Source organism: Thamnophis elegans, chromosome 11 (assembly GCF_009769535.1).
Source record: "Thamnophis elegans isolate rThaEle1 chromosome 11, rThaEle1.pri, whole genome shotgun sequence".
Lineage (NCBI taxonomy): Eukaryota > Metazoa > Chordata > Lepidosauria > Squamata > Colubridae > Thamnophis > Thamnophis elegans.
The window spans coordinates 12,461,825-12,486,656 of NC_045551.1; the positions used below are offsets into that span (position 1 = coordinate 12,461,825).

At 40.5% G+C, this 24,832-nt stretch overlaps 1 protein-coding gene across 1 annotated transcript in view; it reads right to left on the reverse strand.

Annotated features, from left to right (window-relative positions):
• Positions 1-9,720: 9,720 nt before the first annotated feature.
• The window catches only part of DDR2 (discoidin domain receptor tyrosine kinase 2), a 67,097-nt gene continuing 51,985 nt past the window's right edge, over positions 9,721-24,832 (reverse strand). The window contains 5 exon segments of the mRNA XM_032226112.1: positions 9,721-10,061; positions 12,079-12,228; positions 14,742-14,976; positions 17,472-17,663; positions 19,047-19,174. Of these exon segments, the coding sequence (XP_032082003.1) occupies positions 9,927-10,061; positions 12,079-12,228; positions 14,742-14,976; positions 17,472-17,663; positions 19,047-19,174 (840 nt within the window). The 3' untranslated portion in view covers positions 9,721-9,926.

Here is a 24,832-nt window from a genome sequence, read left to right on the forward strand (position 1 = left end):
GCTTGGAAAGATGGTTTTAATGGTGGACAGGACCACATGGCTTGAGCCCTGAACAGAAAATGTGATCACATGCTTCAATGTTGGTGGAGAAGCTGGTTTGGTTGAGTTCTCAGATGCCATGTGGCCAGTTGGATAAAAGGCCAATATTATCATGCCTTAATCCCATCACTCTGGAGCTGAAGGGGAGAACTCTTTATTATGTAAAGTGGACTAGCTCGGGCTTTAATGGCTCATTTTTTTATAGAATTTTTTTTTATTTTCCATTTTCATAGCATATAATCACATGTATACTATTACATAGTCAATATCATGTTGTATTAAGTAATTACATCAATTCATCTTACCATCAACTACCAAAGGGGAAAAAACCCACAGTTATTGGCTCTTCTGCTCTCCATACACCATATTTATACCTTATCCGACACTTTCTTCCCCCTCTCTCCTCCCCCTTTCTACATCCTTTCTTTCTTCCATCATTTTCTACTCTACTTCCCCTTCCTTTCTCCTTCTCCTCTCTCCCCTTACCACTCCTCCTTATACACCTCATCTTCCCCCCTCACCCTCTCTCCTGTCCCTCTCTTCCTATCTTTCGTCTCTCCTCTGCTTCCCACTCTTCCTCTAATTCACTTGGTGTATTTCAGCTTCTGAGCAAACTCCCTTTTGTATTGATGGTATTTATAATTCCATTTCAATATACATAAAAAAGAAAAAATAGCAGTATACATGTACAATCATAATACCTTAAAATCCAACACCCTTCCTCCAACTTAGTAAACTCCGCTCCCTCCCCCCAACCTTCCCCCCCTCACTTCCCAGAACCAATACAAGGTATAAATCTTTAACAAAAACAGTTCAAAATATACTTAAAGAAAAAGTAGAAAATTAATAACGTCTTTGAATTGAGCTTAGCTCCTCCTTGCTAGGCTAACTATAAATAATTTGTATCGTTTCTAATCCTAATCATAAACTATGTGAAATTTCCTAGACCCATTTTTATTTTGAATATAGTCAATCCATTTTTCAGTCTCATTTATATCTCTCGTTTGAATAGTCCTTAAGATATGCAGATATTTTAGCCATCTCTGCAAAGTTTGTGACTTTCAATGTCCATTCTTGGATAGTAGGCAAATCTTCCTTCTTCCAGTATTGCTCCACCAACAATCTAGCTGCAGTTATCAAGTGCAAAATCAAGTTAATCTCTACTGCTGTACAGTCAGTAATTATACCTAACAAAAATAGCTGCGGGGGTAAACTTTATCCTTTTTTTGAGAACATTTTGCATAATCCACCATATTTTTATCCAGAATGCCTTAACCTTTTTGCAAGTCCACCATATATGAAAATATGTAGCGTCCATACAATCACATCTCCAGCATTTAGGTTGTAAATTCAAATACATAGAAGCCATTTTTGGGGGATCTAGATGCCATCTGTAAAACATCTTATAAAAATTTTCTCTCAAGTTTTGGGCCTGTGTAAATTTTACATTTCATTAATGGCTCATTGACAAAGTGGGGATGGGCAGGAAGCTGCAGGCAGCTATTCTGTCTTTTAAAACATGTTTCTTCCTTTTCACATCCAGGGAAATATTCTGCCTTTTCAATATTTCCTAGCATATTTCATTTTTCTGGGAGAGGGCTGGGTGATAACTTCCTACACCCAGATCCATTGAAACAGCTGATAAGATCTTGACAGTCAATTTAGAAGGCTTCAAATACAGACCTGAGTAGACGTATCTACTCAGAAATTAATACCGTTTAATTCAATGAAAATCACGGAATTGGATGATAGCTTTAAAAAGGGGGCGAAGGAATTCATGCATCGAGGCAGACCACTCAGTTAAAGATAGCCTGCCAGTTTGGAAGGACCATGTCTCCAAATACCACTTACAAGATGTGCCAGTAAAAGGTAGAAGCTTTTCACAGACAGCTGTAAAGCTAATTGCAAAGATGGTTAAACATTTTAGACTGCCCAGTTGCCAAATTCTCTCTGCAGTTTACAATAAAACACAATAAAAGATCACTCCTTTGACCTGTTAGGCTATTTTGGGACATAGGTCTCCCCCCTTCCCTCCCGCATCAATAAGAAGCAGCCCTTCCTAGTTCACACTGTAGAACAAGGCGGTTCCACCACAAAACCGCGTTCGACTAAAGGGCGCTCGACGAAACCGCGTAGCTGACGTCATCACAGGGCGACAACAGCGCGGAGACAGAAGCACGCTGTAAACGCTAAACCTAAAATTAACCCCTAAACCTAAACCTAACCCCCCTAAACCTAATCCTAATCCTAAACCTAATCCTAAACTTAACCCTTAACCTAACCCTAAACCTAACCCTAAACCTAATCCTAACCCTTAACCTAACCCTAACCCTAACCCTTATCCTAACCCTAACCCTAACCCTAACCCTAACCCTAACCCTTAACCTAACCCTAAACCTAACCCTAAACCTAACCCTTACCTTAACTTGAATCGGCTTGCTTTCAAAGCGCTATTTAAAGCGCCCTTCTTTCTCCGCGCTCGCTGTTGTTGCCCTGTTGATGACGTCAGCGACGCGGTTTAATCGGGCGCGATTTAGTCGAGCGCGGTTTTGTCGTGCCACGGAACAAGGCATCTCTGTCCAATTTGAGGCAAGTCTTTGGCCTTGTGATATTAGTTGCTAGAGTCAAGACTGACTTGACTTACACAAAAATGTATCTCAAAATGTTGATTTATTATGCCTGACTTTACCATTCTATTAACAAACTTGAGAAGCTCAATAAACCAATGTTGAATAATTCCACAAAGTCTAAGTATTTATAAAATGCACGGGCATTCGAGACTATTGATAATTTCAATAGGTGGCTTGAGAATGGCAATGGGAAAGCAGCAGTCATAACTACTTTCTGTTGTTCATGCGCTGCATTTATTTTGCAACGTTCGTGGGAGTTACTGAAGGCAAGGGTATGCTCATTGCCAGAGAAACTTTGTCCCACTGCTTCAAAATATGAAGGAAATAGGAACTATTTTTCCATTAAGATATCAGGGCGATATCATTTTAAAAGGAAAAGAAAAATCTTCTCTCGGTTCCAATTTAGTTAATGCTATAGGACATTTGGGAAGCATATGGCCACTATCTCACCCATTCTGCCCCCCTCATCTTCCCTTGAATGGCAGGCAATTCTTTATTTTAACTTCCCCAGTCACAGCCTTGGTTCTCCTGAACTCTGCGGTTTCTCTTAGCGATTATCATTCAAGGGCAAGTTCTTCCTCCTATTCCAGTGGAGGAGAAAAGTCAGACACAGCTTTCTTAAAAGTGTCTCTTTAATCAACAGAAGAAGAACAACAACAAAAATGGAATTCAGGACAGAAGGAACAAACAGTTTTGTTTACAATTCAATGATTCGAGAGCAAAACCATTAAATAGAACTTTCCAGAGAATAAAAGAAAAAAACCTATACAATTACGATTAGGCATTTAAAAAAAAAATACTGATTTTTTGAATTGAGGATAAATGTCTATTATCTACCATTATCAGCCTAGATTAAGCATGATACCTGTACTTCCTAGAAATGAAGGGATTATACATAATTGTATATATAGTATATCCTTCCCTAGCTTCCACCCTGTAGAAAATAATTACCCTTGAGCTGCGGTTGGCACCACACCTCTTGTTCCTCCAGAAGACCTTTAAAATGTGGTTTTGTCAACTAGTTTGGGGATCCCATGATAAAACAGAACCTACAGAAGGTTGTGTGTGTGAAAGAGAGAGAGAGATGGGCAAATGTGATTAAGTAAATAATAAAATGTCATCAAATAAATAATATTTACATGATATTCTCATTTAAATCAATGGGGCCGATTTCACAGGATTTGACTACGAAATTGTCTCAGTAAGACTGATGTTCTGCATATTCAAGACAATAGCAATAGCAGTTAGACTTATATACCACTTCATAGGGCTTTCAGGCCTCTCTAAGCAGTTTACAGAGTCAGCATATTGCCCCCACAGTCTGGGTCCTCATTTCACCCACCTTGGAAGGATGGAAGGCTGAGTCAACCTTGAGCCGGTGAGATTTGAACCGCCAAACTGCAGATAGCAGTCAGCTGAAGTGGCCTGCAGTGCTGCAGTGCTGCATTTAACCACTGCGCCACCTCGGCTCTTTAGACAAAGATCAAGATCCAAAGAACTGCATCCCTTGTCTCAGCTAAGGGGAGATTTGAGTTTCCTTATATAGGTAGGCCCCAAGACTTGCTACCTGACCCTATCCCCTAAAACAAGGGCTCTATGGAGAAAGGAGGACCTAATGGAGGGAAACTGCAACTGGTGGTGTACCAGCTAATGGGAATCAGCTCTCCTCCACCCACCCTCCAGAGCTCCAGGCTCTCAAATCACAAAAGAGAAATGTCGTCGTGAATTTTTGGCAAGTGAACTGGACAAAAGTTATTTTGATAGCTCAATAAAGAGATTAGCAGGGGAAACCTGGGGCCAGATCCCTATATCAAGTTGCCCATGATAAAACTTCCAAAGCCGTAATAACCTTGTCAAAATGTACAGTATAGTAAATGGCCTCATGAATCTAAATCTAATGCCATTTCAAAATAAGTAATATAGACTTGAGAAAAGTATGTATTTGACAAAAGCAGGAACCCGGGCATCCCATCAGATGTAACACATTGTGAAATTTTAGCTGTTTTAATTTCTAATCAATTTAACACTGGGATCTGCAGAAGATAAGACACGTCATATTGTCCACAAGCATCACACAGGCTGATCCCTGACTTATCTAGTAACTTTGAAAAAGCTTTCGGTGATGCTGTACTCATTTGTGTAAAGGAAAACACTGAAAACCAGTCCTCTATATCATCTTTATTTAAAAACCATTGTTCCTGAACAGTTCCTGAACTTTATGTGCATAAAGTTACTGAACTTTTAACACAATATTGAAAGAATGAATTTCCATTTCCCCTTGAAGTGTAACAGTTTGGCTTGTGTTTTGATGATAAATACAAATGATAAAATACAAGTGTCTCTGAAATTTCACTGACTTGTCTAGAAATTACAATACTGTGCCCTAATATGTAATTCATGGCCATATTATAAACTCAGTGGCTACTATAATCTATTCATTAATTTGTTTCAGCAAGATAATAATTGTAAATGTGAGGGGGGGGGATCAGCAGAGACTCTCTTGTAGTTGTAGAATTCACTGTCTACAGCCTTTTCCACGGGGTAAGTAGCCTTCTCAGTTTGTAAATTGCATTTTTAAGAAGGCTTCTATAGCTTTTATAGGAATAGGTATGGGACGCCTGGAATTTCTTTTAAAAAATAAAGAAAGACAATAAAATAAACACACCAAGTCTAATTTAGGCTTAATTTATTTACCTGGATTATTATTATTTTTAAAAAATACTATTTAAAACTATGCTACCATAATTTGGGAAAAGCCCAGATGTCATTAAAAAAAAAAGAATGGTAGATGCTTCAGTTAATAGATTACTGACCTATGCTTCAAGATCTAGTTTGATACTTTACAGAAAGTTTGCAAATGAATATTTTTTTTAAAAAAATAGGTAGAACACTGCATTTACTAGTTACTGTAGGTACTTATACAAACTACTGCTTATTTTAAGGTTCTACAATTTGTATTTGCCCATTTTTATTTGTACTGCACTGCAAATATGACTTAAATACAGCTTTATAGATTAATTCATTAAAATGTGCTCCTATATTGAGGGCTCGGGGAAAGGGATGACTTATAAAGCTTCAGCTTGATTGCCCATAAAGGATTGTCTCTTGCCTTACTCTCCTATCTGTGAGCAATGTGAATTTATTGGCATTGTATTTCTTGAAGAGATAAGTAAAGGACTGATTATTATTGCTTGCAACCCAATTAAAAGTTCAAGCTCAGCTTCTAATTAGAAGCTCAAGCTAGAAGCTCTAGTCAATTCATCTTTAGGTTAGGAGAGATAAATAATGTCCATTTTTCAAAGGAGACGTGTGGGGTGAGGAATATGTGTGGCCAGGACATGAAGATCATTCTCTTCCTACGTTTAACAGTTCAAATTCCATTTCATTCCTAGCCTTGTTCTGATTCCACAAGTGAGTTATTTCCGTATGGTTTATGAGGCACAAAATAAGTACAAGGGGAAGAATTTGCGATGGCTGTATCCTAAATGAGCAATCAAAAAGAAGAAATGCTATTGAATTAATAATGTAAAATTTGCAGAAAAGCCAGGTTTAGGTGCAGAACTTTCTATCTACGGTATAAGAGTACAGTATTAATGAGTAAAACAGAAAATTACATGAGTCTCCCACGACATTAAAGATAAAAGAACCTAGCCAGTAACTGCACTTTTCCTGTCCTTGACCAATGATCAAAGAAAAGGTAGACAAGCTGACCATAAAGACTCACAAAGCTTGATTTAAGGTTCTTTTGTAGATGAATACCAAAAAAACAGATATATTCCAGCAGCAATCCATTTGTGCAGTATGTGATAACACTGTGCAGCAAACACACTTTCTCATCTCAGTCAAAACATGTCAAGCCAGACCAGCTTTGAAGTTTCAGGAAACAATTTCTCCTCCGCCCACTCCTTTACCTAATCTCTCCAAAGAAGCTTACTTATTTCTAAACTATACTATTATAATTTTGTGGCGCCCAGATCAGGCGTGAAATTCTGGAGAACCGGTAGAGGAAATTTTGAATAGTTTGGAGAACCGACAAATACCACCTCTCTGGCTGGCCCCAGAGTGGGTTGGGAGTAGAAATTTTGCAGTATTCTTCCCCTGCCATGCCCAAAAAAATCACTACAGAACCAGTAGTAATTTTCTTTTTAATTTCACCACTGACCCAGATGGTTTTCAATGTCATTGAGACAATCTGGTCTTTGTTCTGGGTCTACTGATCCCACAATCTGTAAAAGAAGCAACTTGCCCATTAATTCCTTATTATGCTCTAGATTTTCTAGCAATTAACTGATGGTTCCAAGTCATATCTACAGATCACAACACCATGGTGTACTGCCACCAAACAAATAAGGAGCCACTGATTTCATACAAAAGCTATAGCATTAAAAGATTTGCACGTCCAAACTTTGGAAAATATCAGTCTTATATTCACAATGAAAAAATCCAAGACATTTGATTGCAAGAAGCACAAACCAACCTATTGTTAATATGGTTCATAATCTAATGTGAAGTATAACAATTGAAATACCAGTCAATCTATGTCAACTGTCAGTTGATAGCCTCTCTTTCATAGATTCCACATACAAAAGAAAAGTATAAGAAATCTACTTTGACTGCACTTCACAGTGATTTTTGAGGTTTGATCTAGCAGCAATCCTGTATCAATGTTCTTGCTTTTTGTTTAAATGGAAATCCTAACGGTATCCACTTTTTAACCCCCATACTATGCATGATTTAATAATGACCATTTTTAAAGCCCATGGCCTGCTTGTGATTCATCAAGATCCAAATTGCATGCCCTAGCATCCTGAAACTATATTGCCAAATGACAGTGTTTGTTTTTTTTAAATGATAAAAACAGGAACATGAGAATCTTTGGGCAATTTTTTTCTCCTACTGTATTCCCATATCTCAAACCTTCAAACTAACCTGAAATTGCTTGTTTAGGAATTTGGGTAATTGAGAGTAGAAGGTATCTCCCCACAAATACACATGCAAAAAATTTGAAATGTGCTCCAGAGGAAGCTATTTAGACTTTCTCCGTGTTGGTGAGGAGGAGCGGTTTGCCTCTTGGAGGTGCTTCACCAACATCCCTAAAACCTTGAAAAAAATGTAAAAAATAAAAATAGCTAAAACAAATTTAGTCCCTTCCCTTACATCATCAAAAGGTTTCTTATAGTCCACTGGAAGGTCAGGAGCTAAACTGCAGTCTTGACTGGTTTGTCCCACTCTGTCCTGAAATAAAGAGCATCACATATGCTAGCTTATCCTCATATACTCCGTTCCTTTGATCATTCTGATTGCATTCTAAAGCCCATAAAAGAGAACATCTAGGGCAGTGGTCCCCAACCCCCGGTCCGCGGACCGGTGCCGGGCCGTGGAGTACCTGGCACCGGGCCGCGCAGCGGCCGGGGGCCATGATCGCTGCAGCGCAAAGGCTCCTGGGCCGTCGCGAACAACGCCGCCCCACCCCTGCGCGCGCTCAGCGGGCCACGGTAAAATTATCAAAGGCTGACTGGTCCGCGGCGATAAAAAGGTTGGGGACCACTGATCTAGGGCATCCAAAAAAAATGACTATAAAGCCACGTGTATTACAGCTGTTATATACCAGCTAAAAGCAAATCCATCTTTGTGACTGTGAACTGTCTGCTGTAAGCTAAAAACAAGGTCAGATATTCAAACAGGGATCCAGAAGCTACAAGGGGAAGTAACCAAGACATGCTTAAATGTTACGGTAATTGCAGCACAGCACAGGAGGAATTGACTAATTTTTCCAATACCTAAGTTCAGAACAAAAGACATGTATCTGAATCTACCTATCATCAAGTTTGTGTATTTGGCGAAGGGAAGGGAAGGGAATTGCTTCTATGTCTGGGCCAGACTTTACCCCATGCCCTATCAAATGCCTTGGCCTAGCCTGGTTGACTGGTGAGATGGCATATGCAAATGGAGTATGGAGTATACTTTACATAAGAAAACCAACAGCTTTATTGCTACTCTGCTTTTACTCAGGAACTGCACATCTGTATTTAAAGGACTTTTAGTTGATCTTCAAGATGTCTGCACCTGTCCCAAAGGTGCTTTTCCTGAAGAAACTTTTTGGATGAGAAGTGAAACATTTTCAAGGAAAAAAACCAAGAAAGTCCAGTTGCCTTTTAGAAAAGCATTTTTGGGATAACTGATGATTGAGAATCTCCATAGATACATTGTCTGCTACCCACTGATAGTGTGAATACGCCTATGAATGTCGCCTTATTGTAACTTTCCATCTGTACATCAGGATTAGGGTATCCCTTCTCTTCTGGCAGCACTCAGATTAAGGAGAGAGGCCAAGGCACTCGGTTATCTACAGTAGGGGTCTCCAACCTTGGCCATTTGAAGACTTATGGACTTCAACTCCCAGAATTCCTCAGCTTTGCTGGCTGAGGAATTCTGGGAGTTGAAGTCCACAAGTCTTCATGTGACCAAGGTTGGAGCCCCCTGCTCTACAGGGCAGTGAGTGAAATGTGTAGACTATAAGTGGGACATAGTCTTTAACATCCAACGTTTGTAACACACAAACATTCTGCTCAGAGCAATCTAGATTCCACCCCAAATTAATTACATTTTGCAAAGTCTGCATAAGTGTTTAATTGATACAAAATTGCATACTTTATCTTAAGTTTACCCAACCCATTCTGTTATTAGCAAACCCTGTCCTAAATCACAGGAAATCTATTTCAGTACCTTCTTTGGCTTTTGAGGTTTCAGCAACCATTGTCCAAGCCACAGTCTGTGTCCAGTATGACATTCACCTCTTTTACTGCCTCTTACACAATTACAGCTCTTGCACACAGCAGTGGCATAAAACACTACTGTACTAATTGCTTCAGTACTTTCCAAGTCCATGTGCCTATTTCCAGGTCAATTCCATTTTCAAGCTTTTTTTTCATATCCCTTTTTCCGGGAAAAAGAATATATTTTCTTCTCTTTCATAGACAAACTCCATTTTAAAAAAACACACACACACACACAACCTAGAACATTTACAAGATAAATAACTTTTTCAGTCTTTACCAGTCCAAAACACAGCACCATGAATGAGGTTATGTAGCAGACCTGGTCAGATCCCCATTTCTCTCTCATCTGTCCTTTGATGGTTGATTTGAGTCCAGCTGTGTTATTGAAGGAAAGGTGAAGTGGCTTCAGTTCTGGGTATAACTTGGAGAGGGTAATGTGACAGGGGAAAGGGGTAGTCTATAGCATTTGAAGGCATCACTATGAAGTGGTTGCTTCTTGAAGAAAGCAGTGGATTTCTTGGAAGGAAGGGCGAGCTTTAGTATCTCGTCTCCAACAGTTGAGCATTAGCTTATATACAGGATCAGGGCAAAATGAAGGCTGTGGAAGGTAAGTCTGAAAGGGAAGAGAGAGATAAAAGCGAGTATTGAAGGAAGGCAAAACAATTCCTTCTTAAAAAAACATTAAAACTTCTTCTGTCCATATTCTGCTCTGTTCATTTATGGGACGTTAGTTGCAGAATGTGATTCATAGTAGATAATCTCATTTATTTTCTCTTGGTGATTTATTTAGCACATTCGCATCCCTTTTCCACAGAGTTCAGTTAGTTTGTAAGATAGCAATAGCAATAGCAATTAGACTTATATACCGCTTCATAGGGCTGAAAGCCCTCTCTAAGCGGTTTACAGAGTCAGCATATTGCCCCTAACAATCCGGGTCCTCATTTTACCCACCTCGGAAGGATGGAAGGCTGAGTCAACCCTGAGCCAGTGAGATTTGAACAGCCGAACTGCCGAACTAGCAGTCAGCTGAAGTAGCCTGCAGTACTGCACTCTAACCACTGCGCCACCTCGGCTCTGCTGCTACCTCTCTCTATTCTTGAAACAATACAGTGAAGTAAACTTAGGTTAAAAGTGATTTTATCAACACACTGCCCAGTAATATTTCTTTTTCTGAGTTAAGTACTGGTCTGCTCTGCAGAATCAAGCTTGAGCAAGACACTATTTCTTGAAAGCAAGAATGCATGATGTTACTATCTACCCAACCTGAGTCAACGCAGGAGGAAACTTTCACCTCTCAATCCCTACTGTTACACATCAAAAGCAGTGTGTTTGACTAGCACTAGCAAAAGTGGTACTATCTGGTTTTCCTATTGTGCTTCGTTACATTGCAGGCAAACACTCCCAACCATTGTCACTGCTTTCTTTACATGGCCCATTTTTAAAGAACATTTTCAAATGGTAAAAAGCTGGACTTTTGTTGTTATTAACTCCTCAATGAAAGATGGTCAGTTTTTCCTTTCTTTTTAACCTTAGGGCTTTGACAAGTGTTGTGCTAGTTTTCCTTTCTAGCTCAGGTATCAGGAAGAGTGGTAAAATTGGTGGGTTCCCCCCTCTTTTTAACCAGTCAGTGAATGCAACATGAGGGGGGGGGGCAAAGCATTCCTATTCAAGCAAATAGCAATAGCAATAGCAGTTAGACTTATATACCGCTTCATAGGGCTTTCAGCCCTCTCTAAGCGGTTTACAGAGTCAGCATATCGCCCCCAACAATCCAGGTCCTCATTTTACCCACCTCGGAAGGATGGAAGGCTGAGTCAACCCTGAGCCGGTGAGATTTGAACCGCTGAACTGCAGATAGCAGTCAGCTGAAGTGGCCTGCAGTACTGCACTCTACCCACTGCGCCACCTCGGCTCTAAAGTGAACAGAAATTATTCCTAGCTAGATATTGAACTGCATATTAAAACACTATAGATTTTTGAAGTACCGGATGTCCTCACTTTATGCCAACTCACTCAGCACCTGGTCATTACTACAACATTGCAGCATCCTCCGGTTACATGCTCATCATTTACAACCTTCACTGCCACCTTCCAACAAGAAAAACAGGTGGGGAAGTCAGCATGAGGATGCAAAGGGTGACCACGAGATGTCGTGCTTAACAACATCACACCATTCCTTAACTATTGTAATCATAAAGAACTAGAACTGCTGTTGCTAAATGGGATGGTCATGTCACATCAGGCTTCATGATCACATCACTTAGCAATGGAAATTCTGGTCCCAATTACCCTTGTTAAGTAAGGATTACCTGTATAGTTTCCTCAATAGGTCAAAATAATGTTTCCATTTTCTGAGTCTGCAAAGATCTATCTAAAGCAGTGGTAGTCAACCTGGTCCCTACCGCCCACTAGTGTGCGTTCCAGCTTTCATGGTGCGTGGTACGAGTTTTGTCTGATATTGAAGCATTTTCCTTTTTAAAATTTAATTGACTTCCCTACTTTATAAATCATCATGAATGTGGAACCAGTGGGCGGTTAAATTTTTTTACTACTAACAGAGATACAAAAGTGGGCGGTAGGTATAAAAAGGTTGACTACCCCTGATCTAAAGTATTCATATATTTTCATACCTGTCGTCCCTGATTTCTGAAAAATTCTCCGGTGTTCTCAATTACTTGCTCATCAGATAGTTGAGAATATGGTTGCTCTCGGCAAAATGTGAAGGTTTCCCAGAGTGTAACACCAAAAGCCCACACATCACTTGCAGTTGTGAATTTTCCCTGGTTGGAGGAACAGAGGGGAGAAAATCAAAATGACTTATATATACAATGCAATACAATAGCAGAGTTGGAAGGGACCTTGGAGATCTTCTAGTCCAACCCCCTGCCTAGGCAGGAAACCCTATACCATTTCAGACAAATGGATATCCAACATCTTCTTAAAGATTTCCAGTGTTGGGGCATTCACAACTTCTGGAGTCAACTTCTGTTCCACTGATTAATTGTTCTAACTGTCAGGAAATTTCTCCTCAGTTCTAAGTTGCTTCTCTCCTTGATTAGTTTCCACCCATTGCTTCTCTTATATAACTAACCAGAGATTCGTGGTTTCCATAAAAACTAAGCAGCTCCAAGGAGAAAAACTGCCTACAGGAAAATAAAAATATATGAATCATATAGATCTGTATGTTGCTGGAAATTGGAATAGATCTATTCATGTTTCAGTCTTCACCTGGTGCTGAAACTTTTCAAAGAAGCTGCTGCGTAGAAAAGACACAGGAAGGAAGGTAAGAGGAAAGGAGGGAGGAAAGGAAGGAACAGGGAGGGAGGAGAGAAGAACAAACAATGAGGGAGGGAAGGAAGGGAATGAAGGAAGGAAAATTTCTGACATTCACTACCCATTTCCCACAAGGAAACCTTGGAAGTTGGAAGTCACTCCCACTGATTTTTATTTTTTAATGCCCATGATCATTCTGTTTCTTTGTTTAGGTAAGGAAATATCTTTGAAATTGTGGCCCAACAAATCATGGGTGGTCTAGTGCAGAGGTGGGTTGCTCTTGGTTTGGCCTCGATTGGGCAAACCGGTAGTAGCAGCGGCAGGAGGCTCCGCCCACCTGTCCGGACACTTCTGCGCATGCGCAGAACCATCGTGCGTGCCAGTGGTGGGTTCCGGATCTCGTTGCAATCGGTACGGTGCAATGGGGCCCGGCTTCCACCACATGAATGCGCGCAGCACACCTGGGACGCTCCAGTTGCTCGGCAGAGCATCACACAGGCACCGTATGCTCTGTGTGCATGTGCGGAAGTGCCGAAGAGCTCAAATACAGGTAAGGATGGCGGGCAGGTGGGCCCTCCAAAGCACCATACCAGAACGGTACCCAGTGCTCCCATCAGGCACCAGTACACCCGTACCAGGGCGTACCACCTGCAACCCACCACTGGTGCATGCGCATGAGTACACATGCACGCACGAGCAAACCGGTAGTAAAAAAATGGGAACCCACTACTGGTCTAGACCATGATTAAATGTGCATTAGGATAAAAGTAAAATGATGCTTTAATACTGGCACAGATAAATATGGAATAAAGATATCTCATGCATGTGCCGGGGATGAGATAAAGGCAATATCATGAGATCACAGCAGAATAAAAGGAGGATGCTTGGTGTGATTAAGTGAAAGTAAGGGTAGGCCCAGGGGTGGGTTCCTGCTAGTTCTAACCTCTTCTATAGAAGAGGTTCCACAAATCTACCATGCCATTTAGAACCGGTTCCAGCTCCTTCCCCCCGCCCGTCTACACCATGCTTGCCCCGCCCGCCGCTCACTGATTGGCTGGCTCACCAATCGCCCCACCCATCTCTAAGAGTTCTATCTAAACCTTAAAGTCTTAAAGCTGTCAAGTTTGAACATCCCTGGAGATTTTTTTCTAAAGGGTTACGGGTGCAAGGGTCTTGACAGCTTTAAGACTTGTGTGCTTCAAATGCCAGAGTTTCTGAACCAACATTTTGGTTGCTAAGCAAGAGCGTTGTTAAGTGAGTTTCACCACATTTTACAAGCTGGCCACGCCCACCCAATCACATGGCTGCCAAGCCACTCCCACTCAGTCACATGGCTGGCAAGCCACTCCCACAAAGCAGGCCACACCTACAGAAGCAGTTCTAAAAAATTTTGAAACCCACCACTGGGTAGGCCCTATTGTTAGATTAAGTGGGCAATTAGTCTGCAGTTATCCCTAAAAATTTCCACTAACCTCTGTAGTCATAATAGCAGAGGTGGGTTCCTACCAGTTCGCACCTATTCGGTAGAACCGGTTCATCAAATCTACCGAACCGGTTAGAAGAGGTTCCACCAGTGGACCCGGAAAGCAGGACACACCTACAGAAGAGGTTTCAAACATTTTTGAAACCCACCACTGATCCTTGGATATGATTACTCTACACTATCATGCTCCTATTTATAAAACTCAGTGCCTCTGTGAAAGGTGAGGATGACTACTGCGTTTGTGGTGCAATCAGAACATTGCGTGTGTTGAAGTTGTTTTAACGCAAACCAAAGATGCCTTTTAAAAAACAAGTTTACATCCTATTCTTATGCATGCCAGTGCTGTGTGTGAGGTAATTTAAGGTGGTTCTGACAAGTGTCGTCAACATCTTCATATCCGGTCACATGGGCGGCAAGCCACTCCCATCCGGTCACATGGGCGGCAAGCCACTCCCACGAAGGAGGCCACACCCACAGAGTAGGTTCGAACAATTTTTGAAACCCACCACTGCATAATAGCAAGTGCAACATGCTCACCAAAAGAATGCTTTCCCAGGACATCCAGCGAATAGGAAGCACTGCCCGGCCCTGGATTCTGTAGTAGTCCCCACTGTAGAGGTTGCGGCTCATGCCAAAATCTGCTATCTTGATAGTGTAATTCTTCCCCACCAGACAGTTGCGGGTAGCCAAGTCTCGGTGAACAAAATTCAGGGAGGAAAGATACTTCATGCCAGAAGCAATCTGGATAGCTATTAATTTCAGGTTGGCATAACTGAATGACAGAAGAAAAAGAAACAAAAATGGATCCTTTAGTAGTTGTCCGCAGTCTTAAAGAGCAGACATGCCACACATTCCATCAGCTACCCAGGACAAAAGAGAAGGATTTCCACTTAGAAGGTTTATCAAATCTTCTACAGGTTAAAGTAGATGATGCATAAATTGTGCGGTATTCTGTTCAAGTTCAACTTGTGTGTTTTTAAATAAATTGCAGTCCAATCAAGATCAGAACCATCACAATTGGGGAAGAAAGAATCATTCCCACCGGGCCCTTTACTATATCCCTACAATCATGATTGCCTTTAAAAACTTTCATGGACGCACAGTAGTCCTTGACTTATGACCACAATTGAGCCCAAAATTTTGTGTTGCTAAAAGACATTTCTTAATTGAGCTTTGACCCATTTTACGACCTTTCTTGCCACAGTTGTTAAGTAGCAATAGCAATAGCAATAGTTGTTAGACTCATATACCGCTTCATAGGGCTTTCAGCCCTCTCTAAGCGGTTTACAGAGTCAGCATATTGCCCCCAACAACAATCCGGGTCCTCATTTCACCCACCTCGGAAGGATGGAAGGCTGAGTCAACCTTGAGCCAGTGAGATTAGAACCGCTGAACTGCAGATAACAGTCAGCTGACGTGGCCTGGAGTTCTGCACCCTAACCACTGCGCCACCTCAGCTCACCTCGGTGAATCACTGCAGTTGTTAAGTTGGCAGCATGGTTATTAAATGGCTCTGGCTTGCCGCCCTGAGTCCTTGGGAGAAGGGCGGCATATAAATCGAATAAACCTATTGGCTTTGCTTTTCAGAAGGCCACAAAAGGTGATCGTGTGACTCCAGGACACGGCAACAGTCATTGACCAGTTGCCAAGCACCCAAATTTTGATCACACGACCATGGAGATGCTTCAATGGTTGCAAGTGTGAAAAACAGTCATAAAGCACTTTTTCAGTGCCTTTGAAATTTCAAATGGTCACTAAGAGAATAGAGCCGAGGTGGCGCAATGGTTAGTGTGCAGTACTGCAGGCCACTTCAGCTGACTGTTATCTGCAGTTCAGCGGTTCTAATCTCACCGGCTCAAGGTTGACTCAGCCTTCCATCCTTCCGAGGTGGGTGAAATGAGGACCCAGACTGTGGGGGCGATATGCTGACTCTGTAAACCGCTTAGAGAGGGGCTGAAAGCCCTATGAAGCGGTATATAAATCTAACTTCTATTGCTAATAGCTGTAAGTTGAGGACTACTTGTAATTTTTTAAAAAAACAAATAGAAATCTCTCATGGCTAGGGGTGAAATTTTAATTATACAATAAGAAATTTAAGGAAGCTTGAGGTTCCTTAGGCCTAAGGATTCCCAGACAGATCGCGCACTATGTATTTAGCAACAAAGTGAATTAAAACTTGAGTAGAACAGCATGGTGCACAATTAACATATTATCTAGTTTAATTCTGGGTGCTATGTTTCCACCATGCTTAGCAGTGCAACTTTTCTTTTGACAGGCAAACAGCCATCTCGATAAGGATTTGCAATCAAACCATAAGGAACAATCTGTGAAAACTGACTCCCTTTCATCGTTGCTTGCATCAACTTCTAACTCGCAGTTTGCCAAACAGAAATAGGAGGCGGGTTAGTAAATTCCTAGGTGGGGTGGGAGAAGACTACGGAATGCATGAGAGCCTTCTGCTGCTGGAGAGGAGATACGCACCAAGGCCAAGTTCTCGGAGCTACCAGCCAACTCAAAATGTTTTCCCAATACAAAAGTACTGAGTGTAATTGGTGGGCGATGTACTATGGATGGCCCAGGGGTGAAATGGGAGTTTTACCTATGTGGGATTTCATGGGAAAACCTCAGAGCTGACTTTGCTTCTGCTGTGCCTAAATGGATCTTTCAATAGTTTTACTCTTCGTAGTTCCTACATGCCAGGAGTTTCTTTTTTGGATGTGCAAAATGGGACGATTGGCACAATCTTCCTTTCCTCTGACTATTAGCAGAGGTCAAAGAAGAAGAGGGTGAATAAATTTTGAAGAAAGTCTTCTAATCTATTATATAGAGCCGAGGTGGCGCAGTGGTTAGGGTGCAGAACTGCAGGCCACTTTAGCTGATTGTGATCTGCAGTTCAGCGGTTCAAATCTCACCGGCTCAAGGTCGACTCAGCCTTCCATCCTTCCGAGGTGGGTGAAATGAGGACCCAGACTGTGGGGGCAATATGCTGACTCAATTTGCTAAAAAAAATCTGTAAACCGCTTAGAGAGGGCTGAAAGCCCCATGAAGCGGTATATAAGTCTAATAAATAAATAAATAAATAATCTTCCCAAAGCCAAGAGATAATTACATTTTTGGCTCTAACTAAAGCCTCAAAAAAACCTTGCAACATTCCTATCATACACATATATTCTCAGACTAAGATAGGTGTCCAACTGAAAAATGGAACAGGCCTACCTCACAAGAAAAACTGTACAGGCTAGAATTGAGGGAGTCCTTATTTTCTACCTGACAGGAGGAGTAGAGCTCTCTGTTAAGTTTTGGGGTTCCTGGCGAGACAGAAACTGGTTGAGATCACCATTTTCCATGTACTCAGTAATCATGCAGAGAGGGTCATCAGTGATGCACACAGCCAGCAAACGGATTATATTGGGGTCCTTCAGCTTGGACATAATCTTAATCTCTTTGAGGAAGTCATTCCTGCCAGAAACAAAAGCAATGTAAAAGTGAAATTAGTGAGCTATGTTGTTTTCAAGAAAACTAGTTAGTATGGGGTAGAACCCAACAACCTGTTGCAAATATATGTGAGATGTTTGAACATTCAAAAGCATTATGTACAAGCTACCGGTATGTGTATTATTTTAATATATGGCATTAGTTTACTGGGTCAGTTTACCAACAATTTATTCTTTAATTTGGACTGGCAACAAGCTGTTAGAATCCCTTTGACTTCCCTCTTTGCCCAGGCTGTTTAGGTAGCAGGAAACAAAAAATTCAAACAGCAGCTGAAACCCCAACATGAATATTAATTAACGAAGTACACAATGTACCAAGGCGGCTTCCAGCATAAGTGCCTCTGAAATGAAGGAAGTGGCGAAACCTTTGCAATACATCGATTCTTATGACGATTATGCTATACATTATATTTGCCTTAATTGATAATAAAATCAGGAACAGGGGGAATTGAAAATTAATGCCCCCCAATCTCTTAAAATGATTGTACCTTTGGTAGTAACGCTGTAGAAAATCAGTTGGAGATAGTGATGTGGACCATATTTTTCCTTACATGCATAGAACCCTATATTCCCATGTAATGACTGAGTATACAGTACAGAATTAAGTATTTAATTTAACCATTAGAAACCTATACTCTGTTTTTGACCTGTCTTTGGTCTAGAACACCTGGGTAGAGGGAATGCTCTTTCTCATGTTCAATACACTTTAACCTTGGGATAGTCTCATCTTTGGCAAGATTAGGTACGTCAAGAAAAATAAGATAAATGTATCATAATTGCCCTTGGCGAAATCAAGCTGGCAGCCCACTCGCCATCCATGTTTTGAAGTTCCCTGGCAAGCAGAAGAGTTACAGAGTCTTTCTTTTTCCCTGCATTTCAGAATGCCATAACCTTATTTTATCTCCGTGCATTGGAATAAAGCCTTAAATACTCACACTTACGGGGTTACTACCTTATCTTTGGAGAAACCCAATCTGAAGGGTCAGTTTTGAACATTTTATCTAATTTTTGCCATGAAATAACAAACATTTTTAACATGAAGATTTAGAAATGTCCTGTGCCAGTTTACTGTATTGGAAATGTAACCCATTGTGTGACTTTTTTTACTTTTCGGTCAGTTCTGTATAACAACAAAAATGCTTATGCCCATTGACTGATGCTCTGTGAGCTTGATTGTTTCCTTGCCGACTTTTCATTATGTGACTCAGTAACATCTAATGATATCTAGTCAGGTAATGAAACATCTCTGGGAAAACAGCCAAGCTCTCAGAAGACCAAGGACTCCACCGTTTAACCCTGAGAACTGCAGCTGTATTCAGCCTCTTCTTCTTCTGTTTGTTCCAAGCACCTAGCATTCTTGTTGGCATCAGCTCTCAGCATTTTCACAGCTAGTAGGACAGGCTGGGTGACACTACCATCCAGAAAAGCATCCTGGTCCACAGATCTCTCCATTCCTTCCACTTCACAGAGGTGAACCTAGAGGAAAAAGCAACAGGCATAAGTGGTTTGACAGGTCACCCTTGCTTACATAGACAGAAGGTCTTGATTTTAACAAAAAGCCCCGTAAGATCTCATTTCTTATTCTCTGTGAAGAGTAGGAATGCATCCAAAATACTATTAATTTCAGGGTCAAATATACTTGGGAATGTTAAGATCATCTGTTTTTCATTCCAATGTGTTTATCCTTTATCCAAAGACTCACAGACAAAACAATTATTATCTTCAAGGATTTTAAACAGAGAAGTCTCACAGACAAAACAATTATTATCTTCAAAGATATTAAACAGAAAAGGGCAACTTGACCGCCTAGAAAAATCTGATCGGTGCCATTCTATATCTCAGAGATTAATGATTAATCCTTGACTTTTGTGAGCAACATAAATGATCCTGTGTCTTTAGTTATCTAACTGCAGTATTAAATAATAAAGGTAAAGGTTCCCCTCACATATATGTGCTAGTCGTTCTTGACTCTAGGGGACAGTGCTCATCTCCGTTTCAAAGCCGAAGAGCCAGTGCTGTCAGAAGAACTCTCCGTGATCATGTGGCCGGCATGACTAGACGCCAAAGGTGCACGGAACGCTATTACCTTCTCACCAAAGTGGTCCCTATTTTTCTACTTGCGTTTTTACATGCTTTCGAACTGCTAGGTTGGCAGAAGCTGGGACAAGTAATGGGAGCTCTAGGGATTTGAACCGCCAAACTGCCAACCTTTCTGATCAACAAGCTCAGTGTCTTAGCCACTGAGCCAACACGTCCCTTATTGAATAATATTATCCCTTAAAACTGAAGAAACATCAGCAGATATATCTGGTTCAAATCAAAACTTTATCCTTAAATTGTTTAATAGCTGCTGGTATGTGATTGTTGCTATGTTGTCTTGAATATTTAATATTTGCTTTGGGGGCTCTTACAAGCCCCCAAAGAAGCTCCATTGCTTCATTGCTCAAACAAATAGAGGATTGAAAGTGAGTATCTAATAGTCATAACATGGTCAATAAATCTGTCATTTGATCATCCACTTAATCATGGAGTTGGGGCACTTTCTGAAAAATATTTGGATCCTTCTTTTAGAGCAATTAATATCAAGATGTTTCCTATGACAATACAAATATAATTTTTTTTCAGAATATACTTTTTTATTTTCCATTTTCATAACATACAATCACATGTATACTATTACATAGCCAGTATCCTATTGTATTAAGTGGTAATTACATCAATTCCTCTTGTCATCAACACCCAAGAAGATAAAAACCCATTATTAGCTCTTCTGCTCTCCGTACACCTCTTTCTTCTACCTCTCTCCTACCTCCTTTCTTCCCTCCAGCATCCTTTCCTACTCTACTTCCCCTTCCTTTCTCCTTCTCCTCTCTCTACATTCCACACCTCCTTATCCTCCTCATCTTCCCCCCTTACCCTCTCCTATCCCTCTCTTCCCATCTTTCTTCTCCCTTCTGTTTCCCACTCTTCCTCTCCTTGGTGTATTTCCACTTCTGAGCAAACTCCAATCTATGTTGATGGTATTTATACTTCCATAACAATATACTTAACATATCCTAGTTCTAAAGAAAAAAATAAGAGAAGACAGTATACATGTGTAATCATATTACATTAAAATGTAACACCCCTCGTCAAACCTCACTCCCTCCCACCTTCCCCCCCAACCCCCGCCCCAACCTTCCCTCCCCCGACTTCCCAGAACCCGTACACGGTATAAATCTTTAACAAAAACAGTCTGAAATATATTGGAAAAAAAGAATAGAAAATTGATAACATCTTTACATTGAGCTTAGCTCCTCCTTGTAAGCTAACTTTAAACAGTTTATATCATTCCTGATCTTAATCATAAGCTATCTGGAATTTCTTAGTCCCATATTTACATTCTTGAATTATAGGCAAGTCTTCCTTCTTCCAGTATTGCGCCACCGACAATCTAACTACAGTTATTAAGTGCAAAATCAAATTAATCTCTACAGCTGTACAATCAGTAATTATACCTTACAAAAATAACTGAGGAGTAAACTTTATCCTTTTTCATGTAGCTATGATGGAAATAAAACTTAAGGAGGAGATATTTGTTCCGCATAAAGAACTGTCTGATAAACTTGAGACTCGGGTTCAGAAGATCAGGGATGATATATTGGGGGTTGTTAATTTGTTAACAGAATATGTCTCGGAAATTGAAGACAGATTAGAAGATCTTAATGATGCCAATACTAATTTGGTATCGAAAATTGATGTGGTGCAACAAAAAGTTGGAAATGCTGATAAAGAAATTATTATGCTACAGTATAGACAAATGGACTTTGCACTAAGAATAAGAGGTTTGCGTGAAAACAATCAGGAGAATTTGAAACAGATTCTTTTAGAAGCTTTCGATAATCTGTTGGGAAGGCCAGGGGGAAATTATGATTGGCAAATTGATAAGGTTTATCGTGCTAACTTCTGGCTGGCGAAACAGAAGCAGCTCCCATGGGACATTGTGATTTACTTTACTACAAGAGACATGAGGAATATGATATTGCAAGAGTCCTATAAAACTAAGCTTCAAATTGGGGGTCAGGAAGTGATTGTTCTGAAAGAGATACCACCTCAAATGCTAAGATCCAGGAAAGACTATGCTTTTTTAGTTGAAGAGCTTAAAAATCGTCAGCTACAGTTCAGATGGGAGGCACCAGTTGGACTATCATTCATCTTTGAGGGGCAAAGATACCGTCTTAAATCAGTATGGAAAGCTCGAGACTTTTACCATAATATCTTGAAGGCCGGACATCCTGCCTCACCTGGACCTAGCGAAAGAGAACAAGAAGGACAAGATAGACAGCAAACTACACAACTATCAACAAGGATGGATCATCTTTCTCCCTCAGAAGTACAAGGAGCCAAGGAACAAAGACAAAACTGTGTGATTACCAGACGAATGGATCAACAATTAAAAAAACAACAATCAACTAATTACCAATGATTTGTTTTCTAGGGTGAAGAAGATAAAGATATGTGCCAGAGTTTCATCAGATCATAACCCAGTTTGGATGGAGTTGGGAGGGGTGACGCAAGCAAGAAGGTTTTGGAGATTGAATGAAAATTTATGTAGACATGAGAAATATATTAATGAATAAATAATAAAATAATAAAAATTGTTAGCAGAATACTTTGTTTTTAATATGAATAAGGGTACATCTATGGAAATTGTATGGGATGCAAGTAAAGTGTATATGAGAGGAGCTTTGATAAATCTAAATAGATTACATAGATGTAAACAAGGGGGAAAGTGAATAGAACTGAAAGTTGACATTAGGATTATGCAAAATGTTTTTTTTTTTAAAAAAGGACAAATATAAACTTTCAAAGCATCTATGCGTTTTGGGTTACAAAAACAGTAGCCATCAGCATAGAGAAGAAAGGGAATAAGAAGATGGGTGAGAGATGATGAATAAAATTCTAGTTTATTGTTGGTTTACATCAACAAAATCATTACTCTATAGATTAAACAATGGAGCAAGACTACAACTTTGTTTTACACCTTTTAGGATAACGATTGATTGAGTTAGGTCTGTACAAGTAATCTTTTTATTTCCTCCAGAATCTCTCACATGGCATCAAGACCCAACTTAGGTTTATGAAAGTGATATAAAAGCTATCTTTGGGAAGATGTAATATGTCTTAGCTAGGTGGTATAGTCTTGTACTTTGATCCATAGTTGAATTTCCCCTGCCTGTTGTGTGGCTAAGATGTCTCAGAAATAATCCATTCCAGAAGTTTATAGTATAAAAATGGATGTATGTTAGTTATTCATTACAGAAAAGAGATTAATAGGGTGGTAACTGTCAGGAGAATTTGTCCCAATTGATAGAATCAAGCCATTCTTTGGAAATTTGTATGGAGTTATCTGTGGCAGAAAAAAAGGCAAACTATTAGAGATAGCAGGATTAAATTTTAAAAATTCTGGTAGAATTATGTCTTCGCTAGGAACTTTGCTATTTTTCAGTGGAGTTTTTTAAAAACTACTGAGTTCAGGCTAAAGGCCATTTGGAAGGCAGGGGTGTCCATCTGGTGGCAGAACATAAGAATCAGCATACAGTATGTATCAAATAGGCCATTGGAAATTGTTGTCCCAAGATTGAGGAAAGATTAAATTGTTAATAGCTGGGCAAAAGAATCAGGAAATGAAATGCCAAAACAGGCAGGCATCTTTATTTGTTACAGCTGCTGGAGGTTAGCCCAGTTCTTTAGCACATAATTTTGTTTCTCCTCCCATAGAAAGCTCTTGTGACTCTTGTTTAGAGTATGAAATGTTTGCACCAGGGTTGGGTTTCTCGCCCCGTTCCAACCGGTTCGGTTGGAACAGGGCCGGCGGCGTCCTCGTGCACGCGCGCAGCACACGCATGCGTACTAGCGTCTGTGCAATGCTCCAGCTGCTCCTGGAGGATCGCGCAGGCGCTGTATGCGTCCTGCCCATGTGTAGAAACGCAGAACTCGTCAAAACCGGGTAAGGAGCGCGGGCGGGCGGGTGGGCCAGTCGCCGTTCCCGGAAGTTACTTACTTCCGGGTTCGCCGACCAACCGTTTCGCAGGGACCGCCGCGAACCGGTTGAAACCCACCCCTGGTTTGCACGGAAGAAATATCATTATCGGTTTAATCATTCTTATATCCAAGTATTACCAGTGCTTTCACTGGGTTTTTTTTGCTAATTGAATTGGAAAGAGAAGGAAGTTTGTTTCAATCTAAGAGCTAAACTAATAATTTGTTGCAAAACAGTAATTATTTTATGGCTATCTACACTTTTTCAAATTATAGATTTACCGGGGTAAAATGAGCAATAGTCACACTTATTACACAATAATGGACAAAAGTAATGGTTGGTGACAAGGGAACCAAGTACTGTAAAGACTGACACTGTTGAGTTCATAGTGAGGGATCCTGTCAGGAGATGGATGGTGGTTGCTTTCTAGACTGAAAGACAAAGATATATGTTTATGATGAGGGGCAAACTTGTATAATCTAACATGAGACTTTTTCTAACCTCAAAAATTAGTTCACTCTGAGTTAGACGTGTGTGTGGGAGTGACCTCTCAAAAGCCTCACATGAACCCTGTCTCACAAACCTATTCCAAGATTCTTTTTGAATCAGAACCCCCTCCTGGAGGGGGAGGTGAAGAAGGGGCAGCATCTCATCAGACCCAGAGGGAGGCAATAGGTCCCTCGCAGGGCAGAGATTTGCCCTCTGAATCGGAGCAGGGGCTGCAGCATGGCAACATGGCTGCCCAAGAAGCTGGCTTCCAGCAAAGCAACGGTGAATGTGAGGACGAGATGAAACACCAGTAAGAAGATTCATTTAACCCACAGTCATAAATCAAAACTTGGAAAAGGCAAAGAATCTTGAGAGTACAAATAATATTAATATTATTAATATTATTATTAATATATTATCCAGATCTGGATTTTGGCAAAAGAAAAGAAAGAAAGGAAAAATGTTGGGTTGAAACACTAGCCCCCCCAAAAAGCCATCTGTTTGAAACAATTCAGACAGAAAGGGAGAAAGTAGAGACGTGTCAAACCCACTCAAATACAAACTCTAAATTTGGTTTTGGATTTGAAATAGGAACCAAACATTCCGAAGTGATTTAGTTCGTC